The 19,913-nt window shown below is 47.5% G+C and overlaps 1 protein-coding gene across 6 annotated transcripts in view; it reads left to right on the forward strand.

Annotated features, from left to right (window-relative positions):
* LOC116939763 (RAC-alpha serine/threonine-protein kinase) overlaps positions 1–19,913 on the forward strand; it is a 93,814-nt gene that overhangs the window by 47,500 nt on the left and 26,401 nt on the right. Inside the window, exons 1-4 of one of the 6 annotated variants that reach the window (XM_032948544.2) lie at positions 3,310–3,397; positions 4,654–4,754; positions 5,625–5,882; positions 10,182–10,343. In XM_032948544.2, the coding sequence (XP_032804435.1) occupies positions 10,298–10,343 (46 nt within the window). In that variant the 5' untranslated portion in view covers positions 3,310–3,397; positions 4,654–4,754; positions 5,625–5,882; positions 10,182–10,297. Of the gene's footprint in view, positions 1–3,309; positions 3,398–4,653; positions 4,755–5,624; positions 5,883–9,209; positions 9,352–9,757; positions 9,777–10,181; positions 10,344–19,913 lie in introns of those variants that run through there. The other 5 variants (XM_032948547.2, XM_032948545.2, XM_032948548.2 and 2 more) reach the window with 5 other exon arrangements.

Below are 19,913 nucleotides of genomic sequence, written 5' to 3' on the forward strand. Positions count from 1 at the left end.
GCCGACACGTTGTGGTTTACTGTTCTTCAAATAACGTCACTGGATCTTTAACGTCTCCTGTGAAGCAGGCGGGCGTGTATGTTATGATTAATACACACCACAGTGCTAACCAGGACGGCCAGCCGGGTTCGAACCATGAACCTCCAACTGGGCAGTGTGACAGCGCCAGCCCGACGTAGGGACCGACGGCTCTTAAATGGAATCAACGTTCTCTTTAACACGTGGTAGGCTTTCGCGACTAATATCATCCATAATAGAGGGGTTTTTTTGGGTTAGATCGCGTAAATATATAAATGTGTCGTTAAGCCCGCCACCACCAGCCAACTAGTGAGGGTTGTCACGTAAACAGAACGTGCCAATTCGTCACTAGCACAGCACAGCACACCGGTGTGTTGGAGAGCCAAGCCACAACATTCACAATCTGAGTACGACGTTTCGCCAGTTTATTACAACTAGCTTCATCAGGCGACAGCCAGATTTGTGGAGAAGTCTAACCGTTCTAACTGTTTAGTTCCTTATATAGAGGCGTAGATGTGTTGACCACCCTTCTGCGCTCTTGCACAATGTGGGGGGGGGGGGGGATTACTGAGACAACGTACCTTATGCATGTGCATAATGCGAGCCCAAAAACCTCTATTACGAACGTTCTCTAAGTCACGTGGGACGGTTAAGCAAACATCGGGCGCGTGCAGCGTTTAACGGACAGGATGCACCTTTTTTAACCTCGCTTTCTACCGCAACCCCCGTGAGTCATGATTACTTCGGACTGTGCTCACCTGATGATCGCTCGCTCGTAGCTCAGCAGGCAGAAGAGGGAGGACAGTTGCCTATAGACATATCTGGCAGGTCACCAGTATTGGGGCTCAGGCAAGCCCGCCTCTGCTGCATGAGACACTGATTGTTGAAATCGGTCCAGTTTGCTTTATTTTTTAACCAGCGCCGCTGAAACGATGTACTCCCAGAAGGCTGTTTTAACTGATGGGATGTGTAAAAATGCATCGATGTAAATTGAACGTGGAAGGACAAATATGTCAATGACTCAGACAACATTGAGAACGTCGACGTTGGCCCAACGGTTACGATCACATGCCGTTGGCAATTCGACAGGGGGGGGATATGTGGCCCGCTTATTTATTGAAACTTATTTTACTGACGACGAGGCCGATGATCATTTCGTTTTATTTCTCAGCAGCTCGAATTTGGTCATAAAGGACATGCGATTAATGTGAGGGGCACTTGTGTTGTGAGTCACACTTGGGTCAACTGAACACAGACTTGCCTACACGACAGCGTGCACCTCCAATTCGCAGAGGTGCGATGTTACAGAGTTTGCAACCTGTAGTTGGGATTCGAGCTGGAGACGAATTTGCAGAAATCAGCCCCTTGTCAATCCACCGCTGGACGAGGGCCTCACCACTACTAAGTCCCCGTCGATCATGGGGGGGGGGGGGTGTTTGACCATAAAAAAGACAAAGATCCCCCATATAGCCTTAACAGACTTTAGGGGTAAGTGCTGTTAGCGGCACACGAGAGGGTGGGTTCCCAACACCACGCCCGTCCGCATTTGTCTCCCTCGTGGCGATATTGACACATCGCACCAGGTACTCATTTCAGACTGAGTCGATCTAGGGACGGCCCAGGAGCGGTTCACATAATCGTCACTGGCAGTGTTGGCCGTGAGCGGGAATCGAACCCGGGTCGCCACGTTCGTAGCGTAGCGTAGCGCGCTAACCGCTACACCACCGCTCCCCATACCTGACCCCACACACACATTGGGAGGGCAGAGGTGGATTCGACTGCACTACAGTGGGCCAACAGCGACGCGCCTGAAGGTTAATTTAAAGTGGTATTACCACCCCCCCCCTCCTCTCTCTCACGTACAACAAAGCTTTCACCGTGTGTCCCTGCCCCATGCTCAAGTTTTAGACTTTTAGACAGGGGCAAAATAGCTGCAACTTTTTATATTCTTTGGGTCTTTCGGTAAAGTCACGTAGATAGGTTCAAAGAAAATAACAACACAATCGATCGTCATCAGGACCGCTTGTGGTTGCGATCGAAACGTCGTAGTTTTTTTGTTTTGTTATTTTCTTTGAACTTAATTAGGTGACTTTACCGAAAGACCCAAAGAATATGAATTCTTGCAGTCACGAAAGCTTTAAGTCAACATTTAGCTGCAATTTGGTTTTTGTTTTCTGCGAAGCGACTCAGATGCAGTTGAATTGCCTTTACAGGGTGGTCCAGGCGTATTGTGACCCCCCCTCCAATTAATTAACCCCCTAACATTTTTTTGATCCTTCCCTTACTCATTTCTGTTTTCACACCCATTGGTATGCTAAAAAGATTATGCTTCAGAGACTTAAATGGGGGTCAGAAGACATCAAGTTTCATTTATTAGGTATAGCCCTGTGAGCCATGCGGCTCTTAAGTCGGGTGCAACCGCAACAAACTAAATTTGAACAGAGAACATCTTAAAGCGACACATGGACCACCCTTGTAAAGTATTTTGGACGCTGTATAATACATTTACATCGTGACGTCTTTACGCGCTTTAGCACAATACGCGCAAAAGCGCGTGAAGATTCCCAATCTTTATTTCGACTGGAGGAATCAGATGAGCTGTGAAGCTCTTTTTTTTCATGGGCGTGTCAGCAAGTTAAACATCCACTCCCCCAGCGGCGATTGGACGAATTTCCTCGATTCGATTTTAAGGTTCGATAATTTAGTGCTCGTTCAAAAGTCTCGTTCGAATCCTTTTATTTCAAATGGATGTACAATTACAGAAACGCGTTGACGTCTCAAGCCTAATCACAACTTTAAAACAGTGCTGTTTGTTGCTGGCCGCTCGACGCTTTCGGAGGGTTGGGGGGGGTCCTCAAACACATCGGTGGTGACGTCACCACCGATCGATAAATTCGACAGGGGGATAAAGCGATTAATCGACTGGCGGTGACGTCAACAACGATCGATTTATCGGCTATCGGTGACCGGAAGTCGATTAATCGATCGGCGGCAACGTCACCTCACTAGTTGACGTCACCGTCGATACACTAATCGATCGTCGGTGACTTCTTCGACTGCCGGTCACGTCACCGACAACCGATTAATCGATCGCCGCCCGAGTTTTGTTTACCGGCGCGAGCGCGCAGGACGTGACGTCACGCCGGCGCGAGGGGGTGGGAGGGGCGGGGGCAGAGGAGGTGGAGAGAGGAGCGGGAAGAGGAGGAGGGGGGAGGGGTAAGGGAAGGGGGGAGGGGTAGGGGGAGGGGTAAGGGGAGGGGGGAGGGGCCCCGGGGGCGGGAGGAGGAGGAGGGGGGAGGGGCCCCGGGGCCGCGAGCCCAGAGCCCGGGCAGCGGCAACGCGTACAGTGCGTGGCGCGCGCGGGTCGGCACTGCGCGCGGTACTCACCAGGGATCACTCGTGCTCACCAGTACTCACCAGTACTCACTAGTACTCACCAGTACTCACTACTACTCACCAGTACTCACCAGGGATCACTCGTGCTCACCAGTACTCACTAGTACTCACCAGGGATCACTCGTGCTCACCAGTACTCACCAGTACTCACCAGGGATCACTCGTGCTCACCAGTACTCACCAGTACTCACTAGTACTCACCAGTACTCACCAGTACTCACCAGGGATCACTCGTGCTCACCAGTACTCACTAGTACTCACCAGGGATCACTCGTGCTCACCAGTATTCACTAGTACTCACCAGGGATCACTCGTGCTCACCAGTACTCACTAGTACTTACCAGTACTCACTAGTACTCACCAGGGATCACTCGTGCTCACTAGTACTCACCAGGGATCACTCTTGCTCACCAGTACTCACTAGTACTTACAAGTACTCACCAGGGATCACTCGTGCTCACTAGTACTCACCTGGGATCACTCGTGCTCACCAGTACTCACTAGTACTCACCAGTACTCACCAGGGATCACTCGTGCTCACCAGTACTCACCAGTACTCACTAGTACTCACAGGGATCACTCGTGCTCACCAGTACTCACCAGTACTCACCAGTACTCACTAGTACTCACCAGGGATCACTCGTGCTCACCAGTACTCACTAGTACTCACCAGGGATCACTCGTGCTCACCAGTACTCACTAGTACTTACAAGTACTCACCAGGGATCACTCGTGCTCACTAGTACTCACCAGGGATCACTCTTGCTCACCAGTACTCACCAGTACTCACTAGTACTCACAGGGATCACTCGTGCTCACCAGTACTCACTAGTACTTACCAGTACTCACCAGTACACACCAGGGATCACTCGTGCTCACCAGTACTCACCAGGGATCACGAACACTCACCAGGGATCACGAACACTCACCAGTACTCACCAGGGATCACGAGCACTCACTAGTACTCACCAGAGATCACTAGTATTCACCAGGCATAACTAGCACTCACTAGGGATCACGAGCACTCACTACTACTCACCAGGGATCACTAAAACTCACCAGGGATCACGAGCACTCACTAGTACTCACCAGAGATCACTCGTACTCACCAGGGATCACTAAAACTCACCAGGGATCACGAGCACTCACTACTACTCACCAGAGATCACTAGAACTCACGAGCACTCACCAGGGACCACAGGACACAGTGCTAACTCGTAACCTCATCATTGATCGCAGGACCAAGCACAGTACTCACTGGTGCCCACAGGCCTCTGGGATTCGTGAGTCGTCGGGCTCACGGGACTCGGAGCTCACGGCACTCTGCTGCTGCTGCATTCGTAAGAGAGTGGCTGGCAGTCACAACACCACATCAGTAGTGCACACTACTTTACACTACACACACACGGGTACACACACTACTTTACACTACACACACACGGGTACACATCAGTAGTGCACACTACTTTACACTACACACACACACGGGTACACACACACTACTTTACACTACACACACACGGGTACACACACACTACTTTACACTACACACACACGGGTATACATCAGTAGTGGACACTACTTTACACTACACACACACACCGGGTACACACACACTACTTTACACTACACACACACGGGTACACACACACACTACTTTACACTACACACACACACGGGTACACACACACACTACTTTACACTACACACACACGGGTACACACACACTACTTTACACTACACACACACACGGGTACACACACACTACTTTACACTACACACACACGGGTACACACACACTACTTTACACTACACACACACACCGGGTACACACACACTACTTTACACTACACACACACGGGTACACACACACACTACTTTACACTACACACACACACGGGTACACACACTACTTTACACTACACACACACACGGGTACACTGACGCGCTGACCGTAATCAGCTCGCCAGCGTAGACCAACACACACGGACTTGTCACAAAGGTGGTGGTACACACAGGCAGACTCAAGTGGGCAGTACACCACGCCTCTCGCATCCATTACACCGAATACATCTCGCAACAAAATACACCGAGTTACACATCATCATACAGTAGGCGCAGCACACGGTTACACAGCACAACTAGCATACGGTAACACAACTATTAACACCGCAGGACCTTTGTGTGCATTGCATCCTTGCACGCAACAGACAGGACAGACGGCTGCTGCACAGTAACTCTGTACAAAGCACCCGACACTTAGTGCACAGACAGTAACGCTTACTCGATACGCGGCACTTGTCTGCACAACAAGCACTCGAGTACACCGAGTGCAGAGAGCACTCGAAAGTCGGGGCAGTGCCACCACCACCACCAACCTCCTCGTCGTCGTCCTCCTCAATCTCGCCGGCGTGACCTCCCGAAGACGCCACAGAGAGCAGCGACCCCAGGGCCCTATCGGAGCGCCGGTGAGTGCTGCCCTCCTCGAGCCGGAGTGCTGGGCCAGCGGGTCTGGTGCGTGGAAGGTCACCCATTGTGTGGGGGGGTTATGCGTCTGTGAAAAAAAGAGCTTTATAGCTCATCGGATTCATCGCGGGGGTCTTTGTGCGGGGATGGGGTCCCAGGGGGGGGGGGGTTGCTCATTGTGGGGTCATGGATGTGTGAAAAAAAGAGCTTTATAGCTCATCGGATTTCTCCAGTGTGGAAAAAAACCATTCAGATTATGAGGTTATCGAGCCACTGGTCCAGCGATCGGAATATTTGTGCTGGGGTCTGGGGTGAGGGGTCAGGGATATGGGGTCATGTGTCGAGAGAGCGATACCCATAACATTGACTCCGGACCCCGAGGGCCTGGGTCTGGAATTGGGATCTAAGTGTCTGGGTCTGGGAGGTGGGAGTATAAGAGCTGTGGTGTCGAAGTTGTCATCTCGAAGAGTTGCGGAGTCTTGAAATTGTGGTTTTCTCCGAGTTTTAGTGGCTAGACTTTTTGGGGGTTTAGACCCCGTGGGACTGCTCGGGGTCCTGTCCTCATGTCCGGGTCCCCTTGTTCACCCTAGTGTCACCCTGGGTTCTAGGTGTCTCGTCCTTTCTCTGGTCATCAGACTCCGGGTTCACAGCTTTTTTTTCTTCCGGTTATGTGCTCAGCCTGTGGAGAAAGTGTTGGAGGTGTTTGTTTGTGACAGGATGTGTTGTTTACTTGATTAAGGTGGTGTCCACATGTTACCGTGTGTCTGTGTGTTCGTGTGTGCCCGCTCATGGTAAACATTGGCAGTATACCTACACGATCTTACGCAAAATAACACAATTATGAATGATTTGTGTTTATATAGTTGCGTGTTGTTTATTGTTGTGTTGGTGTGGTGCACATTTTAGATTGTCTCCGTGAAATGTACAAAGTTGTGCTTCATGTATTTTTGTTCTATGCTGTTTGAATCCTGTTTTGTGAACTCCCGTGTGTGTATTCTGACGATTCGTTTGTGTGCGCACAATACATTGCTTACACTTGTGTTTGTGTGCAGTATATGTGAACGTGTGATTACTTCTGTACATGTCCGTGTAGTAATATGCGCGTGCGAGTGGGCACATGTACGATCATGTGTGGGGAAGTTTGCGTATGAGCAAGCTCTTGCACATGTAAATATGTGGATGTGTGTGTGTGTTTATGAGCACATCCTCGTAGGGCTGAACGATTAATCGATTTTAAATCGAAATTTGAAACAATGCGATGAGCAAATCGCAAAGGTTGCGATTTGAAAAGTCCTGTTACCTTATTATTGGAATTGTTTTATTTTTGTATTATTGTAACTTTTTTTTATTTAACGTAACAATTGTTCTATGTTTGATTGTTCTATTTCAATTAAAGCATTTGAATAAATACATGTTGGAAGCAAATAATATATTTCAAGTTCTCATCCTTGCATTACAATATATAGAGCAGTTCATATTTTGATGGTATCACGTGGTAATGCTCCATCACATGTTTTAAATCTATTACACAGCGAATATTGAACTGAAGCTTGACTTAAAATCGTTCAGCCTTACACCCTCGTACCGTAATTGTAGATGTATTGCACCCCATGTACATGCATGTGTACATGTGTGTACGAGTACACCATTGTAGTTGTGTGTAAATGATGTGGGTGTCTCCATCAGCACACCCATGTATGTACGTGTGTGTGGATGTGTGTGTTTGTGTGTGTGGAGCGGTTAGCGCGTTGCGATACGAACCCGGCTACCCAAGTTGGAATTCCGCTCACGGTCAACACCAGTGACCGATTATTTTATCTGAACCGTTCCTGGGCCTCCCCTTGGTCGATTCAGCCTCAAATGAGTACCTGGTATGTGTAAACATAACTACTTGGGGAGACAAAGGCGGCCGGGCGTGGTGCTGGCCACCCCCACCCCCTCGTGTGCAGTGTCGGCCTTCATAGGTGCTCGCTAACAGCACCTGCCCCAACAGTCTATTCAGGTTATACGGGGGATCTTTGTGTGTGAGAGCACACACATTTATAAGTGCTGGACCATCAGCGTTGCGTTTGGTTTCCCTATTGTTCGACTTGCGATTAAAGAAGGGGGCTGTCTCACGCCAGGTGTGCGTGTCTATTGTGCTGCACGTGAATCAAGGTGGCTGACGAATTGGGAGGGCACACCTGGACGGGCACACCTTTACCTGCTGCACGCCTCTTCCTGTCCGCCCTCCCTCCCCTCTCTGGATACTTGATCCTTTGCCTTACCTGCACGAAACCTACCTGGCTTACTTACCTGCGACGCTCCTCCTATCCGTGGCGTGGTCTGTGTTCCAGTCTGTGTGTACAAGCAGTGGTTAAAAAGTTGTTTTGAATAGAGGTGGATTGTGAAACTTCCCACCAGCCTTCGTGTTAAGCTTATTGTCATTATCTACCTTGTTGTTTGTTAGCCTGTTCACGGAAGATATTTGCATGAATATGTAAGTGATTCACTGTAATGTAAACATATTTCGCAATGTGTCTCATTGTGTGTGCTCATACGGTATCTCAAAATTTAATATCTTGCTTGTGAAACGTTGTTGATATCCCTCGGTGTGTACGGAGGCTCGTTGGAGAACCCCCCACCCCCCGCCACCATCCCACCGTGTTTGTGTGTGTGGTTGTGACCGCGTGTGCAGTCGTGGTGAAGAGTTCCGAGTACCTGCCGTGTGTTTTTTAGCCTTGCCTGTGTGTGGCCGCTGGTGGCTTGCGCCTGCTGTTGCGTGTTTGTGTGTGTGTGGCGTGATCTTGGTTCCAGTCTTGCCCCCAAAAAAAAGCCATTTTCCCGTTGAAAGATTGGAAATTTCTCGTCGAAAGTGGCCTTCCGCGCCAGAACTGGGCAAAAAGTACAGTGTCGTGGCCACTCGCCAAGATGGGAAGCGGGCCCTCCTTGTAAGAAGGGTAAAATTGTGACCTATACCTCCTCCCTTGTTTGTGTGTGGCCTTGGGTGTGTAAGTATGTGCCGGGGGTTGTTTGTGTGCGAGCGAGTTTGTGTGTTACGGTGGGGGTGGCGGCGGTCGGGGGAGGGGTGAGTGATCAAGTGATCACATTCCACGCCCAACAACAAAACAACACGCGGCCCGCCACCGCCGGTGGTGAGGCTTGGAGCGCCGGGGGGTGGGCGGGCAGGCGGGCGGGCCGGCCAGGCAGTGGGGGGTGTAGGCGGGGTGCTTCCCAGGTCCCAGGACTCCCAGCGGGCAGGCGGCGGTGGTGGGGTGGGTGAACGGGGCGGGTGAACGGGGCGGGTGGGGGAACGGGTGGGTGGGTGGGTGGCTTGGCTCCCCGGTTGTGCGTGAGGGCCACGGTTCCTGGCCAAAGAGACACCCCCGACAACGCGTGACGCCCGTGGCTGCGAAGGGGCGCACTCTGGGGCCGCGGCCGGGTCTCTTGTCAATTGAGCTGGAGTCGGGGACGTGTGTCCGGCCGATGACGGTGTGTGTGTGTGTGGTGGTGGTGGTACGGTGTGTGTTTGGTGGTGGAACGGGGTGTGTGTGTGTGGTATGGACCTTGTGAGCCGAGCTCTTGCGTCTTGCTTGCGACGTGTTGTGTTGTGTTTAACGCTTCAAGGCTCATTTCTCTCTACGTAAAAAATGTGCGCATTCGTTTTTTTCAGTTTGTCGCGTAAGTGTTTTGTTTAATATTTAAAGTCTGCCGGTGGCTTTGTGGGAATGGGTTGGTAATAAATAAATAACGGTTGATTTTGACGTGTGCTCACTCACCCGGTGTGACAGACTGTGATTGCAAGTGGATGTTAAGCCACTCACTGCCTTTGATGGACAGCGAGTGAGTGATCAAGATGACAAATGCAACTCTGCTCAGTCGCCTACATCGTGAATGTGATGTATTCAGCTATCGCTGTATGTAAACCGAACACATGGTCATGTTATTTCATAGTCATGGTTTTTGTGTATGGTGATGTCTTAAATGTTTATGTTATATTCTTGGTTCTTTCGGTAAAGTCACGTTGAAGGGTTATGATCTGTACTGGTTAACACTGCACTCTACTGTACTGACAAGATCTACTTTCGAATTGTACTCTTTGTATTTATGTTAAACTGTCCACGTTATAAATACTCTAATCATTTACCTCAACAGAAAACGGGAATGAAAATGTTTTTTTTTAATCCACGGGACATGAAGACGTAATGAACCTTATCCAGCAGCAGAGGCATAAAATGTCAATGAAATTGCTGCGTCTGACAGAAAAACCCGCAACGATGCAGCGTCATCCATATTTCTTACCTCGTCTATCTTCTTTGCAGTGGTCGTGGCGGTGAGGAGTGACGCGTCGCTCATGCTCGTGTGAGGTGCACGGAGGGCCCTGTGGCGGAGTGCTTAGAGCAGGCCGAGAGAGCCACGGCAGGAGGACTACGATTCCATGGCGGAGGTGGCGGTGGTGAAGGAGGGCTGGCTCTACAAGCGCGGTGAGCCTCGCGCCTGCTGCTGTCGGCTCGCCCCTGGTGTGCTCACAATGCGATGGGGGGTGGGGAGCATCCTCAAGGTGGCTCGGGGCACTGATACTGTCAGAACACCGAGCCGGCACCGCAGATATCCTGGGCTCGATACTGGATTTCAGCCACCCGTTGGTCAAACCACGTTATTTGATGTCATTTAGTCCGGTTGGCTTATCCCGGCAACCAAGGATTGTACAAACCCCCCTACCCCATCATACTAAATGTTGTTTTGACTTTAGCTTATTCCTGCTCTGAGAATATTTTTTTTATTTACTTATGACAAACTCCCTTTTCTGAGGCTTTTAAAAGGTGACATCTGTAAGTGAAGGTAAGAGGTTGTTGAAGTGACTTGAGAAATAGTTACGTGACGTCTCCCAAGACCTGTTCTCATAAACAAGAAAATGTGCTCAGTGTGAAATTTGGCATGTAAATAGATTTGTCTCAGTTATGTAATGGCAATAAAATATTTGACATATAGCTGAAAAAAAAGCAAAAAACAATGATAATTTGAATGCACAAATCACTATTAAACACTTGGGATAGCTGCTGTTATTGCTTCTGTTGGAGCCATGGTCTGGTGCATCATGAAATCAAGATGCTTCTATGGAGAAGTCTTATATTTTTAAATTCACAAAAAGTCAAACTGCTTAAGTTTTCTACATCGAAAATGCTTTCATGTAACACTCGTCTTCATTGACAGCCCTCAATATGTTGAGGTCGATATCTGACCGGCATTTGAACTTATGACCTTAACATAGCGAGTGGAACCCTCGCTGTATGACACTGCGCCTCATGGCCAGATCTTTAATACGGCAGTGGATGAACAATGGCACCTAGAAATGGGGCGTCAAGAAATCGTTGAGGTAAATCAATAGGGATGAGCAGCAGCTTTGGGCCTTGCAAGGCTTTGCAAGGCAAGGATGCCATTTGTCTTTCCAATGCGCACTCTCACTTGTAAATTGGCGCATCTAGCATATGGTAGATGTGTAAAGAAACGCCATGTGTGGGCCAGAAGGTCTTGGGGTTTCCCATCCCTGGTCCAGGATGTGGCTATCGAAAATGTAACGTCCCGAATTTAGCCTCGCATTGATATTAATAGCAGACAATTGAGCACTGTATTTAAGTATGATTGTATGCGATGCGTATTGTGTTAGGGGCCCTTGTGTTTGGCTGTTTCCTGCAGTAAATGCATATTAATGAAATATATTGTCGCATTGCCAGATAAAACATTTCTGTTCAAAACAAAGTATCAGGTGGAGAGGCATTGTAATCCTATACGGTGTGTAGTGTGCCTGTTTGTAGCGCCCATTGAACATACTGTACTGTGTAGAGGTGGATGCAGACAGGGTTCTGTGGCTAAATAATATTAAGAATGTATGAGTGTAAATACTATTGTGAATTTCCAAGGAAATATGCTGATCGTTGCTAAATAACGAAAAAAAGTTTTGTGTATGCAGTTCAGCTTACACGTATGTGCTTGCGGTTTATGGCAGGAGGTTCAGCAAATGTTAAGGGTGTTTTCTGTGCTGCTGAATTCGAGGAAAACGTTTGGAAATTTACTTGTTTGCTTCACGTGATTGTCAGCTGATTTGATGAAGCAGTTTTTTTTTCAATGGGTAAAAAAAAACCCGTCCAGCCGAGCGAGTTAGTATAAGTTCATACTTTTTTTTAAGTGGTCCACGAAATGTGCTGTTGAGTGCAAGCTTGTGCAAAAGGTCATTTTGTGCAGATGCAAAATTTTAAGAGCATTGTGAGATGGCGAATGGCATTTGGGTTTTTTTTTCCTCCCCCCCCCCCCCCCGGTGTCGTTGACTCGCATGCTGCAGAACAGGGGCACTCAATGACGTCACCTGACCACCACCGCCTGTGGTCAGCAAGACTTGTGCCTCTGCTCTGCTTGAGAACAGCTGTCCATTGATAAAACCACGGGTGTGGAGTTGTGCGCTCGCAATAATATTGTGGCGTCCGCTTGCACCTCGGTGAAATGCTTGCACATTTTATTTTGCGTGTGGCGTCGTTCGGTCGTGCTCTCTTGAAAGTTGTCGTCTGAGCCGTCGTCGTTGGGGTATTTTTGATTGTCAGTCGCGAGGTCTAAGGTGTTTTGTTTTATTACTTTCACTCGTTGTTGTGGTGCCTCGTAACTACAGTGTGCTGCGAGATGAGCCGCTCTGTGCTTATCGGGTCGCACGTCCTGTTTTTGACCTTATCGTGCCTCGGCAAACATGAAAATATCAAATACCACGGTGCAGTTTGCACTGCAGAACAAAAAGTAAATGTTATATTACCGTGAAATGCTTTGAGCTTTATCTGTATTTGATTTGAGGAATTCAGTCATGTTGCATACTTTTTGGCAGAAGTTTAAAATTGTCAATTATGATTTTTTTTCTGTTTTCGTAAAAAGTTGCAGGTTTTTTGGCTTACAATATCGTGAAGCGTTTCAGTGTTTACTGTGGGAAAGCGCCTTTACATTGTAGCAACAAGACGTGTGTACTGTCACTTGCAAATCTGTGTCCTCTTTGGTTCTTTCGGTAAAGTCGCGTAGGTAGAAAAATATTAAACAAAAAATAACATATCCCGACGTTTCGATCGCAACACCAGCAGTCGTCCTCGCTGTTACAGCTCTCTCGCTGGTTCAGCAGTTTCCACTGCTGGATTATTTTTTTCTGCCTGATGACGACCGCTTGTGTTGCGATCGAAACTTGGTGATATATTATTTTTTGTTTTATTATATTTTTCTACCTACGTGACTTTACCGAAAGAACCAAAGAGTATGGATTCCTGCAGTCACGAAAGCTTCATATCAAAATTGAAGGTTTGTGTCGTTTAGCTCATAAATGTAATTCAGAGATCATCATTACTATCACTTGGGTATCTCTGTTAACTGCACTCACAGAACAGAGCACAGTTCGAGATAGGGTTGAAGTAATGCAGTACCGTACAATATGGCGATGAGAATTGCAGCATCTCACAGAATGAATTGTGTGTTTCTCTGCACGTCTCGATTTGTCTTTTTAATGGCAACCTTTGTGCTGATGGTACATTTGCGCCAAAAGACTCTTAGGTAATTGCCGCGAGATGTCATTGCACACGGAGTTGTATCGTGTCCTGTACGTGGAAACTTTTTATGAATGGCATGCATATTCTCGTTGAATGTCTTTTGTGAATAAGACGCTTTAATTAGCCCCTTACTTTAGTATTCCACCATAATATAAAATGCTTTCATGAAACATTGCTTCCCATTTGGTTTACGTAAATATCTCAAGGGTGCGTAGCGGATTTTGAATGACATTGTTGTCCTCTGATGAACATTAAAACTAAGTCTGTTAGCGTATTAGGCTTAAACTGGCTTATGGGTTACAGTTGAAAGATCTTATTTACTGCGTGTACAGTTTCGGCGAGTTTGACCTCTGCTCCGCGATTCTCCATTCGCACCGACGTAAGGCCCAGTGGGGAATCCTTCCTGGCCACAAGCGTGACCAGTCAAATGGCCGTAATATAAAAATCATGACAGCATGCTTGTGGGCCTACAGTTCTATAGTTTTTTTCCGTCAATAAAATGTGTTAGAAGTTTGAAAATGTAGGATAAGGCTCCTTTTGGATCATGATTTGTGTTTATTTTTTGTGTGAAAGCAGCCTTTGTACAGCCAAACTGCCACTACACGAGTCGCCATTACGTCCTGCAGCGTTGAACATAAATCCAAGCGAGTTGTGTGACTTCAGCTTTTCGGTTTTTGTATTTTGAAACCGCATTAACGCGAATTGTTCATTGCCACTTCCTCAAAAGTTGTTTCGACTGAAATCTTAATTGGACATGTATAACAGGCTTTGCGGTGCATTTTGGGATTTTGATACTTTGTCTCCGTAACGAGCATTCATTTTGTGAATTGCCTCTGAAGCTATGTGTGACCGAATATTTAACTCGGCGATGATTTGTGAAATCCTTACACCGTGACGATATTTTGGAAAAGATGCACATTACAATGAGTTACGAACCTGCCCCACAGGTTGCATTTTAGTATATTGAGAACGCAGCAATGTATGTATGTTGAGCTTTTGCACTGTACGTAGTTTGTGCAATACGTACCCCACACACTTGTGTGTATTTCAGATCGGTAGTGGGTTTGTGACGTAAATGTAATTGTTATATACAGTATACACACAAACTATGACATCTGAAAACAACAATATTACTTATCCAAGTTGTCTAACTCTTTGACTGCGTTTGTGTGCATATTTGAGTTATATAGGTTTGGATAGGCCAAAACGAGATAATATTGAACACGCCGTTTAATGCATATATATTTTTCAGGTTGGGTTTAAAAAAAAATGTTGGTGGAAGCTATTTTGGGCTCGGTGAAAACACGTGACGTAAAGCGCGTGTTTGTTTCTTCATGTTTTACTTTCACAATGGAGTTGTGCTGGGGAAAAAAATCGTACACATGGAAAGGAAAATGAGTTTGGACCGTGTGAATGGAGTGTAACGGTGGGTGGCTCGAGTGCATTCACAGAGTGCGGTGTTTACAGACGAGCACAGCAACGAGCAAAGGTCACAAGGGTTTTTTTTTGTTAATCATTTGCCGTAAGAACCCTGGAGGTATTGGAGTGTTTTGATGGACTGGGAGAAAGTTGCGCTTTTGTTTCATGCTAAAATTGATTACTCACCTCGGTGGTATCAGTTTTAGATTGATTCGTGCTCATGCCGTTAAAGAGGATGTTATTAATATAACAAAATTTCGCTCAACAACAGGATGTGTGAGTAAGAGCAGCATACGTATGGTTGTGCAGTCAGATTTTTATCACCTCATGACTACTGTGAAAAAGAACCCCATTAATGGTTTTGGAGTGGTGTGAATGTCTGAATTGTGTACTTAGCAATTACAGCTAAGTCTTTGGTAGATAAATCTATTGCCTGTGGACAAAAAAAAAGATGAGAAGATGGCTCTTCATGCTGTCGCCATTCTCCAAATAGAAATGGCTTTTGACAGGACTAAGCAGGAGCTGGCTGGATCCCAGGTGCGTGTGTCAAGTAGCTGGTACGTCCGCAGCCTGCACTGACCCAGGAAGTGCTATTTAAAGCAGGTTTGGCAGATTGGCTTGGGTTGTTGCAGCATGGGGGGGGGGCTCGACAGAGGGTGAGACGCCCGACTGAGGCCCCCAGGTTTAAGCGCAAGACTGCGCCGCCGGCGCCTGTGATGATAATGATGATGATTGTGGAGCCACTTTGGCTCGGCCGTAGGGGTTTGGGTTACACTGCCAGGGGCCAGCCGAGTCCGGGGAGGCCAGTGTGGCGCCGTGCGGCATGCCGCATGGGCCGGTGTCAACGAGCACCAGGGCGCGGTGCCATGCGGCCTGCAGGTGGCCTGCCAAAGAGAGGGCGAGGGCCAGCACTGCAGGAGCCGGGGGGGGGGGCACGGTGTGCGGCCAAAGGAGCCACGGTGGCGTTGCCGGGTTTGGCATAGGTTGGCAGATGGGGGTGGAGGAGGGGGTGTGGGGTGGGTGTTTACAGCTTATGCCACTGTCGAGGAGGTGGCAAAATAATGTTAAGTCTGTGATTCCAGTCCGCTTTGTTTGTGGGAATTTTATGCAACTGATTGTGGCAACGTGGCACGCAAGTAGCGTGTATTTTCGTAGGTTATTTTTTTTATAGTCGTGCTTAGTTAATCTTGCACTGGTTAAAAGCTGGATCGTGTGAACGAGTTATAGGTCATGAAATTACTGCATGGTGTCGGTTTGGGTTTTTCAGATGTTTTTGTGTTCATGTGTTATCAGCAGAGTGGCATGAAAACAAGCTTCATGACTCAACCCTGTGTGAGTTGGATGCCTTGTCACCCAATGCTAGCAATTGCACTACCAATATTACAAGTGCTCCGTCCACCTCGTTTGGTCGTGCACAAAACCAGCCCTGCTTGTCAGCGAGCGCGCAACATTAAAACTTTCGAAGCGAGGGTAACGCGTAGGCACCAAGCGGTCGTGAATGTTCCATCGGGCGAGTGTTATGCCTCAGTGTCATGCCGCTGTTGTGTTTGTTTTAGATTCTTCTGCGCCGTCTCCCATTGGTGAATAGTAGCAGTAATAATAATAAATGGCAGAAAATGTCGTAGCAGGCGTGGCTTGTCCCAGCACAGTCGCAGGCGCGGTGTTTTTCCAGCTCCGCTGTCGGCCTCTGCGTGCCCCATTCCACACGAAAAGCACCCCCCCCTCCTCCTCCTCCAGTGTTGTCACGCATTCCAAATTTTTTGTTGAAAAATAAATGTGGCCCCTTTGGTGTCCCGCGCTGGCAGATAATTTTTTTTGCTGTTTTTAATCGAGGGCAGTGTCTCTTCTCGAACTCTGAAGTTGGCACTCTCGCGTAAGTCAATTCTGCAAGAGTTACGTGGGTTAACCCAATGTTCAAATGATTGTTGACCTTTGGGGGCGGGGAGAAAAAGGTCAAAATGACGTGTATTTTGAAAGGGTTTTGAAAGAACTTGGTTGGCATTTCTTTTGTGTGTAACTATTTTCTAGTGTCTTTATTTAGCGTGTATATTATGTACGACAAGAAAGTGCAAAAAATCTGGACAGGCTGGTTTGGCAGGAAAATTTATCTGGTCTTCCTGGTGGAAAGATCCCCTGGAGAACGCTCTTTTGAAGCTCGTCGTTGCGGTCGCTGCAACAACACGTATTTGCATATTCTTACAATTAAAAGACACGCGTGATTTTATTATTATTTTCGCGTTTAATCACTTGTCCATTGTTTGCGTTCTGAGTACACACGGGCCGTTTATTTAACCATCGGCATCGGTCCAGTTGGGACTGAAGTTGTGCCCTGGTCCTTCTTTGGATCAAATTTGCAGAACAGTATTAAAACAATACTAGATATTTACGTCATGGTCAAAACTGTAAGTGCACCTTTTGCGGTACTAATGTCGTAAAACGGATTTAAATCGTGCATTAAGTGAGTACGGTGCGAAATAAGTTAATCATACATACAACACGATATAAAAATCATGGCAGTCACTATGATGTGGGACCTTCAGTTAGTTGGTTGACAAATAGCTGTAAATATGCATTTTAGATATACTCTTTATAAAAAAAATCGCACATACGGTACATTGTAAACAAATGGCCTGTTAAGAAACAACTCGCGGCCAATTTGAGCCCTTCACATGGAGGTCTGAGCTATTAAGTGGATTTCTCCCCCCCCCACCCAGTCCGTGCCAATCTTGGCAGGAGTGCTGCTGTTTGTGTAGCTCGCACGCAGGAATTTTATGGCACAGAGGGGCGAGTGTGTGGTCTCTTCAGGTGTGTTGCCCCGCGGGGATCCACCATGCCGCCAACGTAAACACGATTATCATCTGGGAATGTCTATGAAGACCCCCTGATCATCCGAGTGGCTCGCCGATTGCCATGACCTGGGATGCTCGTTTTTTTGTGGTCATTTAAAGGCCTATTGTGGGCATCATCGCACACGTCGGCATTTCCTATGCGGACACAGTGCGTTTTTAAATGGACTCGCGAAGCAAATTAATTTTTACCCGGCAGATACATTTACTTTTTTTTAGTTCTTACGGAGGGGAACCGAGCACTGTATATCTTACGCGGTATGCCAGTGCCTTAAAGGCAAACCAGATTTACGCTGGCTTTAAGGCCGCAGTGTTTGAAAATGCCGCTTGACAACAGATCGTTCGCATTCCACACCAGCTTGTGGAAAAGCTGTTTAGTCTGCCTGGACCTGCTAGCTCGGGCAATTCTACAAAACTATGCAAGAAATTGTGCTTAACTTGGAACAGCTTGGGTGTTTTCGACTGTATCTGGCCGGCTGCGGTGGTGAGCTGGGTTGCAGCAAGTGTCGTTAAAAGTGCTCGTAGATCTTGGAGGCATAATGCACCAGGGGATTTTGTCAGATGCCACAATATAATGGCTGCTGTCTTCAAAGCTTTAAACAATTATTATTCTTAGAAAATGCGATTTCCATTGTTCCAAAATCTTAGCAACTTGGACGTCACACACAGACGGTGTATAAGTAAGAAGCAAAAAAACGCTACAGTGCGGCGTTATTAAAAGATTGAAAAAGCGGCAAATGCGAACGCATAAGATCCAGATGTATGCCTGGAACTAGAAGAATTTAACAGGCGCCACTGGTATTTTGCTCGCGGGGGGTAGGGCGCTGGGTACGGGGGCCGCCCGTGCGTTTGGGAGCCCTCGGGTGTTGCGGCTGCCCCGCTGGACACTGGCCGCTGTTTGACACACTGCACACAGCCACTCGCGCTTGGCACCGAGCGTAATTCTGGGAAAACTGATTTTGTGTTTTTAAAATAACTGTGCCTGAAAGAAGAGCAAAGACGCCGGCCTGTTTTTTATTTAGAGCGGCGTCGCTCGGTCAGTCTGGCATTCGGCACTGGCGTTCGACTGAAAGCGACGTTGTGTTGATGACTGCGGAAAAACAGATTTGGTCTGTGGTGTCAGACCATGTTAATGAAAGGGGAGGGGGGTGGTCGGCGGCTTTGGGGGGCAGCTTGAAATGAATCCCGCAGAGCTGGTGCTTAATGGCACGTTTTTTTCATCTGGTGCGTGTTTCACGAAACAAAACTGAGTTCTTGTGGCTGTAACATAAAACTCTACAACAGATTTGTTTCACAATTTGCATATGTTTTAAAAGTCATGTAAGCATTGTGCAAGTTTAACATGTGGCAAAGACTGAAATAATAAGTGGATTTGGATGCAATAATGCACCGAAACGCATCTATTCAAATTGGTTGCCATTTACGCTTTGCACTGCAGTGCATTATTGCTCACCGCTGGTTCGGGTGCTGTCTGTGTCAGACCTGTATTTTGTAGTGGTATCATTTATCCCTTTTAATTATCACTCGGTGACTATTTAATTATCTGGGCCCATCACTGGTGAACTCAAACCAGCTGGCAGATATTCTTTCTGGTACCTATCCCTTGGACTTCTTACTGTAAAACTCGTAGAATGTTTCCTCCAAACGTATATTGTTTGCAGCGTTCTTTTTTTGACCGATGTCACCGCAAGAGATACATACAAATACGTTTGACTCGTGCTCACATGAAACAATATGTTTTTGGTCTCCCAATTTAAGAGGGAGAACCTTTCCCCATGTCGGTGCATTCTCAAATGTTATGTTGCAGCACTGAGAATACAAACTATGATTTTTGTGTATGCGGACACACTCTCCCCTGGGTACACACTCAGCCTTCATGCATCGGTTGTGACATTCTGGCCGCGCAAGTGTGAAAGCGATTGGCTTGTGTAAATGCATCCATAAACCACCGTCGTCTGACAGTCTTCACACTATCCCTTTCAAAATTTTTGTTCGGGCGCCTATGGTCCATGCCCGCCCGTCTTGTTTATTTCTGAAACGGAAATTTATGATAGCATTTGAATTCCAAAGGCCGGTAGTAATGTCATACCGGCGCTAGGGGCAGGGCAGGGATGAGTGTATATTGGTCTGCGGCCCGAAATCTCTTCTTGGCGATATTCCACTGGAGCGGTTACGTGGGCGGAAGCAGCCCTGCGCCGTCGACAAACCCGGTGGCTCA

The sequence above is a fragment of the Petromyzon marinus genome, chromosome 6 (genome assembly GCF_048934315.1).
Source record: "Petromyzon marinus isolate PM22_M1 ecotype Great Lakes invasive population chromosome 6, UKy_Petmar_22M1.pri1.0, whole genome shotgun sequence".
Classification (NCBI taxonomy): domain Eukaryota; kingdom Metazoa; phylum Chordata; class Hyperoartia; order Petromyzontiformes; family Petromyzontidae; genus Petromyzon; species Petromyzon marinus.